This window comes from Epinephelus fuscoguttatus, linkage group LG17, assembly GCF_011397635.1.
Source record: "Epinephelus fuscoguttatus linkage group LG17, E.fuscoguttatus.final_Chr_v1".
NCBI lineage: Eukaryota > Metazoa > Chordata > Actinopteri > Perciformes > Serranidae > Epinephelus > Epinephelus fuscoguttatus.
In genome coordinates this window covers 34,279,562-34,293,244 of record NC_064768.1, presented here as the reverse complement: position 1 = coordinate 34,293,244, position 13,683 = coordinate 34,279,562, and the positions used below count along the sequence as shown (strand labels likewise).

Below are 13,683 nucleotides of genomic sequence, written 5' to 3'. Positions count from 1 at the left end.
ATTTCACAATTATTATACCAATCAAAATGTAGACGGATGTGGACATCTGAAAGAGGGTAGATGATGTGCAGTAAAGGATGACAGGCATATTTGAAACCAAGATACAGCATTTAGATGATTGGTGCCCAAGGTTAAGTTATTCTGTAGACCCTGAGGCTGGGTTCCACCAAAAAGGATTGTTTAATTTAAGATTAATTGTAATCAGAGTTTAACAAAACTAGATTTGAAATTGAGTAAATCCAGGTTTCCAGTCCAGATCACAATGTTTGTTTACAATAACTTTCGAGTAGAAAATCCCTGAGTAATGAGTGTTGGAGAGTAACATTAAATGAAATGAGGTAATTAAATTACAAAATAAATTTAATTGTAATCAGTTACAGTTACTTCATCGAGCAGGAATCTCTTCTTTTGGCATGTTTAGGACAGCGCAGATCAGCAAAGCCATTTGAACAAATTTGAGTGCTTTTGCACTGATGTTGCTAGAACTTTTCACATTCATTGCCCAATTTAAAACATTTGTTATAAAAGTATTCAAAAACTAATCACGTTACATTACTTTGAAGCAATTAAAATAGTATATTACTTATTCCATTTTTAACAGAGTAACTACTAATCTGTAACCAATTGTATTTCAAAAGTAACCTTCCTTACACTGCGCGTCATGTACACAAAATTAAAAGGTGCTGGGCAAAAGCCATCTCAACTGGTTTGTCTTTAGCTACCTAAAAAGGCCCACTTTAAAATCACTATCTATATAAGTGCAAGCTATATTTAAAGTATATTAAAGTATAGACGGTAAGGTAAAGTACCCCTTTACCTTGCCAACAAACAGCCCTTCCTGATGGGGAACTAAAGCCGTTATCTCGAAGACACCAGACTTCATTAAGGTTTAAGGTGCGAGGTAATGTGGAGAAAATATTCTAAGTATAGCATACACTTAAACAGATATTGATTTGTTCTTAGGTGGGGGTTTTTAGGTGGCCTCTGTCCACAGCAGTACGTTGCTTAGATTTCATCAATGCTAGCAAAGCAACATAGCACCTAAAATAAGCACAGCAGAAACATCAGCAGGTCGGACGACCGTGTTTAACTATATATCTGTAAATGCTACAGTTACAGTGAAAATGACAGATGAAATGAACAAGTTCGCCAATGTCACATAACTCTGAAATTAAATTGCCAGTTGTCTACCCGGAAGTGATGTTAGCATCACAGTGATTCGGTCTGTTCAAAAATAGTTAACATTAAGCTGTATTCCTTAACAGAATGTTACGTTGTTTGCCAGCTAGCTAAAAAGTCAGTTAGCTTGCCTAACATTACTCATGATGGCTCAACAGAGAGGCTCTAATTTCTTCTACTGTGTGAAAAATTTAATGGCCAAATGATAGAAGATTTTTTAAAAATGGATAACAGCACAGCAAGGAAAAAGAGTCTGCCTGGCAGCAACTGGCAGACAGTTTTAACATTTCTGTCCTTCACTGCCATGTTGAACAGTTGGTCCACTCTTACTGTTTAGCTCCGCAACAGTTTCCTTGCTGAACTGGAATCTTGTGAGGAATTCAGCAGCATTATAAAACTCAGTTGGGTTGAGTCGATTTCTTAGCTTCCCTTATGGAACTAGATTATTTTGCTTAATTGGTGTCCAAAAGGCAGCCATTTTAGAGGTAAACCTCCTCAAGTGTAGGTTTAAAGTTCATACTTGATCACATTTTAAATTGGAAGTTAAAGTTTTGGTGCAACAGAATTAAATTTGATCTAGGTTTCGAGTAAAAACTTATCTCATCTATAAGGAGAGGTTTAAATTGGATCCGTCTTAATTGTAAGATAGCTCCCAAGTTTGATGCAACATTATTTAAGTTAAACTACTATTTAATTCGGTTTAAAAATGAATCCTCATTGGTGCCACCCAGCCTAAATTCAAGTTACACAGTTTCAGTGGTATCCTTGGCATAGTTTACATAGTTGGTAGGTTAGCATAGTAAGCCTCTTTGCTTTTTCCTCTGGTGAGTATAGACAGTGCAGCAAACTGGGGGTTAGCATTGCAAGACTGTATCTCGTAGCCTCAGTCCCCAAAAAGGCAGGGAAGATACTTTGCTGACTTTTCTCAGCACTAAATTCATGTTGATGACACGATTATAACAATCTTTACAGTGATGACACCAAAAGGCAAACAGTATATGTGCTTTAACAAATGCTATCAAACACAACGTTCAATGAGACTTCCCAACTTTTGTCTCCCTGGGCATGCTGGAGCAGAGTTGGTGAATTTGCCCATGTCTCTTTCGGGTGTAGGTCTACAACAGCCAGTCGTACTGCAGAGACCACGAGGGAACGAGGAAGGGACAGCAGTCAGCAGACGACAACGGGTCAGACAGAAAAGAGGAGAGGGAGGAAGAGAAGAAGAATGAGGAGGAAGCGCAGTCGTGCTCCAGGAATAAGCACCCTCCTGAAGTTTGGATCTCTGAGAGAGGGTGAGTATGGACTAGTGACAGCTCAGCACTACGCAAGATGCAAAATTAAATGACATCAGGGTTACTGATGACATGCTGTCTATATTTACAATGTTAAGTCAGTCATAACTAACAGTGTTGAGGGCTTGCGTCACATATTGTGGTATGTTGTGGAAACCGTTGGTCTGTCCACCATGTTGGAGGGGCCAAGGGTTGGCCGTCTGCACCAACAGAGCCCGTCTGTTGAGGGGCTGAAGCCAGGAAACTACCTAGCTTCCTTTGCGCCTGCGGAGATTCATTTACACAGACCATCACAGCCACTCACATGGAGCGACAGCAAGTTCATACTCTTACACTGACACTAATGGAATGAGCGGAAGATATACTGAACATACGTGTACATACATAACATCGGTCATTTAAAGGGAGCCATACTGAATGGGACTGGGTAGATGCTGACAAGCTGTGTAAAAGAAAGATGATGATGTAACTGAACACTGTCCGTCACTGTAAATGGGCAAAAGTCTTACTTTTTCTTTCACTGGTGTAGAAAATACTTGCCTCTGATTGGCTGGCTGTGTCTTTTAAATCTGTATAACATAACACCTCTAATAAACACCCAACCTACAGTTTAACCACCGCTCTAAATCAGTTTGCAGTACAGCACATTTAATGGTATCTTAAAACGCAAGTAACCATAGCAACCATAGCAACCATACTTCTGCTTAATGCTGTATTGCCAGATAATAACTCTCACTGAAATGGACCTAACAATGCGTTCAAACTATTTATGGCCAACGCAGCCTGCTCTACTTTGTGCTTTTTGCCCCAGACTCACAGTTCAGGACCCCTCGCTGTATATCTCTCGCCTTTTTTGTTATTCGAGCAAATGTAATTCAATGGCCGACCCTCAAGTTAAGTAAAAGGCAGTATGCAAACATGTATGGTGTGAATTCATGTGGACACAGTTCTGTTATTGCTTTGTCTGCACATGCACACGTCTTCTCAAATTAATTTGCACCAAGGTTAAACCAGACACGCTCAGTACTTTTGATACCCATCAGAAATAAACACTGCTGCGATGCAGGCGAGTGCAGAGAGGTGCCATCTGTGTGTCTCTTTTTGGTTTGGGAGTGTGTCTGTGAACAAATCCCTGTTGTGACTCATGTTGACGCTCCTCACAGCCTTCCTAAAAGAGTGAGTCATCCTCACGCCTGCTCGCTTTCTCCCTCGCTGTCTGTTCAGTCTGTCTGTGGGACAAAAAGACCAAACTGAGGCTGCAAACTAGTCGAACATTGCCTTTTTTTTTGTTGTTGTTGCAGAGGGGGAAGGCAAGGGCACCTAGCCTTAAATCTTGGGTGTGAATAGGTGTTGCATGAAAAGCCTGTGAATATAGCTGATTTATAGTGTAGTATATGAGGTATAGTGTCGTAGCATGCCGGAAAAACCGTTTCTCTTTCATTAACTTGAAAGTTTTCAAGACTAAAAACCACCGTTTATGATACCTGCCGAGTTTATCCAGCCGTGAAGCCTGTAGTGAAAATAGAAAAAAGAGACGATTATAATCAGAATGATTGTTTGTTGTAGGAATGTGTTTTCACTTTCTGTGTTTTTTCATGCTTATTTGGAGCAGCAGCTGGTCTGGGCCAGGGTTTCCCTCCCTCTCCAGCCTGTTTTTATTGGCCCGACTGCAGCAGGCCCTGGACCTTGGGCCACATCGTAGGCTCCCCCTTGTTTGGACTCGGTGGTGGTGTGAGCTGTGATGGGGTTACGAGGCAGTGGGAGGGTGGGGGTCTGGTTTTGGCTTATGAAAGCTGCTTTCATGAAGCTGAAGTGGGTGCCTCGCTGAGGGACCCTCAGTGTACATGGAGGGGTGGACCCCGGGCCCAGCTGCCACAGTGTGAGTTCACTGTGTAGTTAAGGCCAAACAGATAGCGCACTTACCCTGGATAAATACAGGCACTAAAAAGCTGCTTACAGGTGCTAAAGGGCCTGCAGCCTGTCTGTCAGCTCCAGTTACACTCATATTGATTGTGACTATCATCCCGAGAGGAGCAGCATTAATAGACAACTGACAGGGGAAAGCTCTGAGGACGAAACTGAAACCTCTTGCTTTCTTCACACCTACAGATCAAACGGGAAGCATGCTATCACGCATGGTGGAGGTGGAGGCAAGTGCCAATGTGAGGACTGTGGATTCCACCCAAAGAATACCAGTACACTGCAGAAATGCACCCGTCACATCATAGAACCCCCACCATATAACTGCAAACAGTGTAACCTTTCTCTTAAAGCCAAAGGTAAGGAGAGGATTTTGTTTGTTTGTGAGTTTATGCGTCTGTCTTAACTCTGCGTCCATTATGAGCTCAGCCTTTGTTTCATATTTTATAGGAAGCCTCATCGAACACCTGAGATCTGAGGCACATGGAAAAGACACCTGTTGTTACCCAGATGGCACAGAGGAGGGTATGTTATGTTATTTATTTTTATGAGGTTGTTTTTTATGCAGCTAAAAGTGCCATGGTATGGTATGGTGGTATGGTACATTTCTGCAAAGCAAGGATATGTTACATTTGTACGTTATGTAGATAATAGATTGAAACTTTACTTTTCAATAACACGTTAGGTTTAGGCACAAAAACAACTTGGCTAGGGTTTGGACAGGATCATGTTATGGCTTAAAATGCCCACCTTTGGTAGCACAGTCCCAGCAGAAAACACAGCTATGTCTGTAAAAACGTGGCACTATCCCCCCTGGTAGCACAGTGAAAATACACCCATGTTTGGTGGATAAAAACTGCTGGAAACGCAGCAATGACTCTCTAAGAAACAACCAGTTGTGTCGGCTGTTGGCCTCAAACAGTGGTCCGCAGCTTGGCAGGCATTTCGCCGAGGTGGCACACCATCCTCCATTCCCTCCTCCTCCTCCAGGTGACAAAGTCAGCCCATATACTACGTCACTTGAGAGACGTTAATATGACGTACAGTACAGGCCAAAAGTTTGGACACACCTTCTCATTCAATGCGTTTTCTTTATTTTCATGACTATTTACATTGTAGATTCTCACTGAAGGCATCAAAACTATGAATGAACACATGTGGAGTTATGTACTTAACAAAAAAGGTGAAATAACTGAAAACATGTTTTATATTCTAGTTTCTTCAAAATAGCCACCCTTTGCTCTGATTACTGCTTTGCACACTCTTGGCATTCTCTCCATGAGCTTCAAGAGGTAGTCACCTGAAATGGTTTCCACTTCACAGGTGTGCCTTATCAGGGTTAATTAGTGGAATTTCTTGCTTTATCAATGGGGTTGGGACCATCAGTTGTGTTGTGCAGAAGTCAGGTTAATACACAGCCGACAGCCCTATTGGACAACTGTTAAAATTCATATTATGGCAAGAACCAATCAGCTAACTAACTAGCTACTGTATATGAAAAATGTAGAGTGTCCGTGGTTTGCAGAAATCTACAAAGCCAACATTTTCTCCTTGTGACTGGGCTGTGTTTTTGGATTGGATGTACTATTATTCTTTTTTTCTCTGCCGCTGCTCGTTTTGATAACTAAAAACCTTACAAAATTATTATTAAAACATGGTCACTGAATATTTAAGTCCAACTGAAATCAAACTACCTTTTGTTTTTGTTTCTAATACCAAGCTACCTTGTAAATTACATGTCTTATGCTCTCTTTGTTGTGCTAGTTTTGGCTTATTAGCTCATCATTAGCATCCACGTTAGCTTCATGGCATGTTAGCTTTCTGGCTAATAAGTCCTTATCTTTGATTGTGGACATTTCAGAAAAGGTTGTGTCATACCTTGGTTCGTTGATAGATTGATTTCAGTTGGACTTCGGGGGTTTTATGCGAAATTTAGAGCGTACGAGCTGCCTGAGCACGGTTCTTAACATGCTAACAGCTAACAGTGCTAACTGTTACTGGGGGGAAACCAGGTGCAGTGTCCGAATATACGGAGCTGCGAGCAGACCTCCACAGACTGATGATGCAATGGTGACCTCCTCCCAGGCTACCTTTGCATCATCAGTCTGTGGAGGTCTGCTCGCAGTCAGCCAAACTTCGCCTGCGCTGACAGTAGACCTGGTTTCAGCTGGCGAGCTTTTAGCGCACCTTCGGCGAAGCCTTTTGGCATGAAACTGTCACTGCACCAAGCTGGATCTGTCGACACCTCCCCCTGCTGCGCCGCCACACCCATCTCAGCGCACCTCGGTCTGCCGAACTACCAAACTAAGCACGCCTCGGGTTGCGCTGCTCAAAACTAGCTCTAGGTTCACCACCCTGCGCCACCCTGCGCTGCGCCGAGAAACTAGAGAACCATAGTCTGCTTAGGACGTCATTACTCCACTGTATCTTTATCTGTATCTATACCTATACCTCTGAATGTCACATACAGAACATTTAATTATCCTTTTTCTAGAGCTGGGACTGTGTTTACTTATTCATTGGTTACAAGATCACAAGCAGTCCTTTTACTGGTGCCCACTCACAGTGATATTCACTGCTGTAACTTGAGCCACGTGAATTTTCTTGCTCAAAGACTTTGAGTTGATTAATAGCCTCAAACAGTGCAGTAATTCTGTTGGCTTACATACTTTGTCACTTTGAATGAGCTTAAACATTTCACACTTGTTTGAATAGAAATGTAAATATTGGTCAGCAGCATATCAAGATCTTAGGCGTCCAAGATTGAAGATATGTGGGAGAAGGGTTGCCATGAGAAACATGGGAGAGGCTCTTATACGTTACACCCAGAATAAAAATGTACTCGGCTGGTAATAACTGGACACAACCCAGCACACTTAGACCTATATAGTTTCATGTCTACACATTGGTGCAGTGAGGAAAGTCAAGACTTAAATTCATCAGTGTGCCTAATGCTAAATATTGACATAGTTTTCAACTAGCCTTTATACTTGTAGAGCACAATACAATTTCTGAAATCCAACCATGGCTTTTGGTTTTTGTTTGTCACCTCAAGACACCTCAGATTTCTGGGGGCGCCACTGACACGACAAAGCAAAATAAAACAAAAGGCAGAGGAGTAGGAAAAGAAGACGGAGATAATGGGTCCAGAATAAATTGAAATTTCTCTGCCTTGTTTTGTCGTGTATACCTAATCTTTTCAAGATGCAAGCAACTCATTAAATTCCTCATCCAGTTTATACGAAAGGCAGTAAAGTGGATCTCCAGCCTATGAGAATCATCTATTTGGCGATCAGGATGGAGAAGACCAAGGCATCTTTGTGGGAGTTAGAGAGTGGAATACGTTTTGGGTGAGAGGCCAAGGAGAGCAATGAGTGGGGAGGGGTCAGTGTTTAAAAACTGACTTCCAGGAGGTAATTAATGTGGCACAAACCCAAAACGTGTTTCAGTGAAACTGGATCCTGCTTGCATCTATCTCATAGGAGGCCGACGTCAGGTTTGATTTCAGACAGCCCAACCTTGGTCCAGTATATTCAGTGAATGGGCTTAGCTGAATAAGTCTGTTACGGGTGCAGATGGAGGAGGAGTGGATTCTGTCGAAAACTTCATCCCACTCATCATCCTGTCTAAATCAGTCTCCCACTGCTGTCTTACTCATAGATCTTGAGAATATGTGGGGTTTGATATTGACGTTTTTTTAACTAAAGAATGGAGTTGGTTAGAAAATGTGTTGAAAGGTGATTTTTTTTCTGTCCTAGGAGTCTGTGAAGAACGTCCAGTTCCCCCAGATAAACAAAAAGATCTTCAGTACTCAGATCTCAGACAAGACGAAGATGACAATGCAGGGGACAAAGATGGCAAACGCGTTGACGACAACAGGTCCGAGGTGGCTAAAAGCTCTTGCACTACCACTTCTGATAGTGAGGAGCCTCGTCCAGGAGGCCTGCCGATGGAACCTGAACCCAGCCGATCCGTCCAGCTTCCCCCCAAGGACTCTACCCAGAGGAGCTCAGCCAGCGCCAGGAGGGCTCTGTTTGCCCGCAGACGCTTCGACGCTTCATCATCGGCGTCCTCCCGAGTCTGCCATTCTCCAAGTACTCAACCCCTGATTCCACAGAGGGAGCCGTCCCCAGCTCACAGCCCGTCACCCAGGCCTCGCCAGGCCCCTGCTCCCCCGTCCTCCCCCTCCCCATCTAGTTGTCACGTCTCCACCTCTGCTCTGAGACCAGTCTCCCCTGTTAGAGGTCTTTCTCCTGTAATAGTCCAGTCCCATGGATCAGAGTCCTCTGGGCCTCCAGGATCCCTGGCAGACACCTCTGCTCATTGTCAAGCCTGTTTTCACCCAAGAGACCGACCATCTGCTGCTAGACGGGTGAGTCACTTCAGCTTTTCTCTCAAAAAAACATTGTGACATAACATCTTCATTAGTTTTCTACACAGAGCGTAACCCAACCATTGTTGTTTTTCCATATTCTGAACCTGTCATGATGCTCTCTTTTTGTCGCATGTATAATTATCGCTGGTCAAACCATGGCTTTTGTTCAAACCGCAGTCTTCACTCACCTGTGACTTGATCCATCTCTGTTAGTTTAGCCAGCAGTTTTAAATAAATCAGCTTTTGGCTCACAAAGCTAATCTTGTGTGGCTCAGTTAAATCCCAGTAAGTCAACATCTAGAACAAATATAGATAGGCTGGTACATATGAGGTTATTTTAAAGTCGCACATTTATTGGAAAAGGAAGGAAAGGCATCTCTCTTGTTTTATATCACTCAAACCGATGCCTGCAGCTCCGGACCTTAAAATAATGCAGGAGAGCTCCCAAATAGACACAACATGTTTTCCCTGGGCAGCCGCTGATAAAACGAGAAGCTGGTCAATCATTAAATACCAGAGATTGGAACCACATGTCGACGACGAAAACACCTCGGGCGAATATCTCAGTTCACCCTCATCAAATAAAAAAAACATGTCGACTCCAAACCTGTGGTTATGTTATGGTGTAACCTCACCACTTCCTCCTCACACTTATAGGGCTCATAGGAGTAGATTCTCCACAGGGTTGTTTTTCACATCTGCACACATAGACATTTCTGTTTACATGTCAGCTACACCTGCAAACTGGCTGTATTTGGTAAGAGGAGCCATTTTTATATACCTAAATATTTGATTGGTACATATACTATATGAATGTGTATTTTTAGTAATTTGATTGCTTCAGTATTATTTTGCACCACTATAAACCCCCGTTTCCACCAAGCAGTATGTTTCAGTCCAGTTCAGTTCAGTGCGCATTTTTTCTGTTTCCACTGTGAAAAGTTGTGCATGGTACCAACAGAACCGTCCCCATGTTTGGTCCCCCCTCTGTTGGGGTACCTAGCACACAGATCTGGTACTAAAAGGTGGAGCTGTGAACACTGCAGTCTGATTGGTCAGTAGAGGACGGTCACTCTGCTCAGGGCTGAGTTGTCGCTGGTTTTGAGGCTCATGTAACTGTTCACACCACAGCACGTTTAACATATATGAATGAACTATAACTTTAAAAGTAAATGATGTTTTGCTGTCTCTCACAGCAGCTGTAGTTTGAGAAAAATAATTTACTTTAGTTTTTATTGTTTCGCTTGGATGACAAACACTTTTAGTAATGAGTGGAGGAAAAAAAACGTCATGGAACTTTGTTCCTGTGGGCTACAGCAACACTAAACCCCTGATCTTGCCTGAGAAGGACGAAATGCATAAAACAGCTATTTTTAAATATCCCATCTCACTGCAGCCTGTTTTATGTCGGCGTGCAGCCTCGTTCTGTGGACGATAAACGAGGTGCAGACTTGCATCTGTGTCACCGCTGATGAGGAAATACAGTGAGTGCTGGACGGAGCAGTGAGTGACAACAACCCCACCCACATTTAAGAGGACTGTTTGTGGTGGAAACACTAGGGTCTAGGTACCATGTCTGAAGGGTTACTGTTGGTTCCAAAGGTACCATACTGAAAGTGTTTGGTGGAAACAGGGCTTAGTACTTTAACGTAGGCATGTCGCAATACGATACCAATACCAGTGAAATTCCACAGTTCTTGATACCCGATTTAATACCACGATAAAGAACCAAAACAAAACAAAAAATCCCAGGTACTGAAAGGGATACTTTGTCATTGTTTAACTAGGTGTGTGTCACCACAGTGTGACACACACCTAGTTAAATATCGACGCAGAACGTGTCATGCATCATCAATGATACTGCAGATTTTGGCTGACAGACAGGCGGGGAGCTCCAGGAGATGGCGGCACGGGGCGTCTAAATTCAGTTGATAGACCGCAGTCTAGTCAGATCTTTGAATCCACCCATTCCACTGAGTTCAAGTTGACTGATTCATCACACATTGTGACATGAAACAGTTTCTTGGTTGAAATTAAAAAACACCAATGAGAGCTGTGGTGGGAATCAGGTAGCCAATCAGCATCACGGGCAGGACTAAGGCTATTTTCAAACTGTTGAGTTGAGCAGTGAGGAGTAAGAAAAAGTTGCTATCGAGGCTTTTTTAAATCGACATATCCTCTCAATATTGCCTGACATCATAGTTTGTTTTTACTTTGGAGACTTTGGAGAAGTCTCGTTCAAACACCTTGCAGACTTTTTTTCTTTGTTGAAATCAGCTAAATATTCTGCCATGACACTAAAAATCTTTTAGGTAAGACTAAGATATGCTATCTGTGCTCCAACACAACAGACTATTACCAGCACTTCTCTCTCCAACTCTCACTAACAATTCCACTGTCATCTTCCTGCAGCAAGTCACCTCTCGTGAGATTTCAGAACATCTTGTTAGCAAGACTGAGATACAAAACAGACCGGAACAAGTGAAAAGAACAGAAATGCATTTAATTTCTCTGTAGGGTCCTTTCTGTAATGTTGTAAGACACTTCTATCAACAATGTGAGCCTGTCAGTGGCAAAAACGCTTTTAATGGACGTAAATCGACGGTGCAGGGATGACATTACAGCCTGTTTCGTCCCTGCTAGCTGCGGCCTTCTCTCTCAATGTTGGACCAGTTTCAAAACACATGGGAGCATAGGGTCCAGGCTGAAAGATAATAAAGATGCTAGCTCTTCGCTAATTACTCCCAAAAGAAATATCAAGTCACAATTTAACACATTGGCTAAACTTCTTGAGATGTGCATGTATTGCTTAGGAACAAGGCTCTTTAATCCTCCAGAGACAAAATGTCTGGTCGCTAACTCGCAGCATCTCGCCAGAACTCTGCTTTTAAAAGTTGTTTTCTCAGCACCAAGGCCAAGTAACCGTTGAGTCATTGCTATTGATCGACACCATCAACAGTTATGGTCGTTGTTTGCTACAGCACTTTAAATCTGCCTCATTGACCTTCTGTCTTGTCTTTACTGTATTCTATTCATTTTGCTGCTGTAGTGACCTAATTTCTCCATTCAACTTTAATTTCATCTGTTTTGTTGTAGTCTGTGGATGAGGTTGGTCTGACCCACATCAGCCCACATCCCACCCGCCCTCGGGGAGCCCACAACCTCCTAAGTCACCTCCCTCTGCACTCCCAGCAGCCAGGCAGGTCCCCGAATCTCCTGATTCCCATCGGGGGGATTCACATGATTCAGCCCAGGTCCACCCTCCCTGTGTACAGCCTGGTGAGCAGCCCCATCGCAGCCACATCCAGCCCCGCAGGGACATCCTGGAGACTGAGTGACGCTCCAAAGGGGAGGTTTCCTCTGCTGCAGCGCCAGGATACTCTCAAAGAGACGTCGCCCGGCAGTCGAGCCAGCCCACAGGAGCCCGAGGCATCAGAGGGAGCGTCCGGGAGCAGCCGATCGGACGCTTTATCACACAGAAACACTCGAGGGTGCTTCCAGTCGAGTCCCGGGACAGAGACGAGGCATCCGGAGGTCGACACAGACGCACATGTTACAGAGAGGGGTGTTTACCCCGAGACCACCCAAGGCCAAAAAAAGGCTCCTTCCTCCCAGACACAACTCTGATAGAAGGGAGAGCCTGAAGGGACAGTGCAAAAGACTGAGACCAGAGTGCTGTTAAAACAGCGCTGGTTCGTAGATGGAGGACGAAAGGCAAGAGCACTTGAGCACCGCTTCTGAATGACGCTATTATGTAATTATATGAACAATATATATATAGACACTATGTTAGATATGCAGTATGTTTTGTAAATCTTTTTTTACCCTCTTGTTTGATGTCATCGGTGTTAATTTATTTATGTGCTATTATGCAAATTCTGTACTATATGCAAAAGCAGCTGGAATGAAAATAGACAAAGTTTTAATCAGTTTCCCTATTAACCCTTCAACAGCTCTAATATACTATTGCTGTGTTAATGTACTGTATTACCAAAATGGATATAGAAAGGTACTACAAATATTTATTCATCCCGACCAGTATTTTGAAGTGCAATTTTATGTCAAGATTGTGGTTTGAAATGTCATTCTTCTTAAAGGCTGTGATTATTATTATTATTATTATTATTGTTATTATTATTGTTATTATTATGATTTGTCAGGTTGTTTTTGTTGTTGTTGTTGTCGTCTTTGTTTGTGTTCAAAGAAGCAGGGTTACGATCACCTCCTTTTCTAATGTCTTCAGGAAAAGAAGTTTCAGATCAAGACATTTGGAGTGCACTGACAAATAATTTGATATCCAGAGGAAACCTGTTTCACGTACATGGTAGCTACGGTAGTTTTTTTTCATAAACAGATACATGTATTTTTGTGTTGTTGCTTTTATAAATGATACAATCACTCTGTCATTTTCATGTTTACCATTAAACTTCTCATTTTTACAGATTTATATTAAAACTGTGTTCTGTGTGTGGTTTGTGAGTTAATCACTGTTCTTCTTTGCCAGTAGAAGTGGAGGCTGAAAGTACAAGGATCACAGTCCGCACAGATACAGGTACTTTGTCCTTCATCGTTCTTGTCCATAAAAAACATCAACATAATTGAAGTATTGTCAAGAGCGTGCTAAACCAACAGGCGGCGATATAACCATAACTGTTAAGTTCTGTGAAAGAATAAGATGACATGGACCAATCAGTGTACCTGGAGCAGTGACCTCTGTAGCTCATTGACACCTCTGCTCTTCAAAGTAGTGGATGAAAAACTGTAAGTGTAGGTGTTCACTAGTTTCATTGTAATACTGGAGTTCCTAAATACGAGACAATACCTTGAAAAATATTGATATTTAAACCAGTACAGCATCCCCACGCTCAGGAGCATTCTCACCTGTCCCTGAGCAATGCAACAAGCATCCCCCAAAAA

The 13,683-nt window shown here is 42.7% G+C and overlaps 1 protein-coding gene across 3 annotated transcripts in view; it reads left to right on the top strand.

Annotated features, from left to right (window-relative positions):
* The window catches only part of hivep3a (HIVEP zinc finger 3a), a 53,352-nt gene extending 40,070 nt beyond the window's left edge, over window positions 1-13,282 (top strand). For all 3 annotated transcript variants that reach the window (XM_049602744.1, XM_049602745.1, XM_049602746.1), the window contains 5 exons: window positions 2,293-2,471; window positions 4,581-4,750; window positions 4,842-4,916; window positions 8,150-8,763; window positions 11,863-13,282. In XM_049602744.1, coding sequence (XP_049458701.1) covers window positions 2,293-2,471; window positions 4,581-4,750; window positions 4,842-4,916; window positions 8,150-8,763; window positions 11,863-12,393 — 1,569 coding nt within the window. In that variant the 3' untranslated portion in view covers window positions 12,394-13,282. The remainder of the gene's footprint in view (window positions 1-2,292; window positions 2,472-4,580; window positions 4,751-4,841; window positions 4,917-8,149; window positions 8,764-11,862) is intronic.
* Window positions 13,283-13,683: the final 401 nt, after the last annotated feature.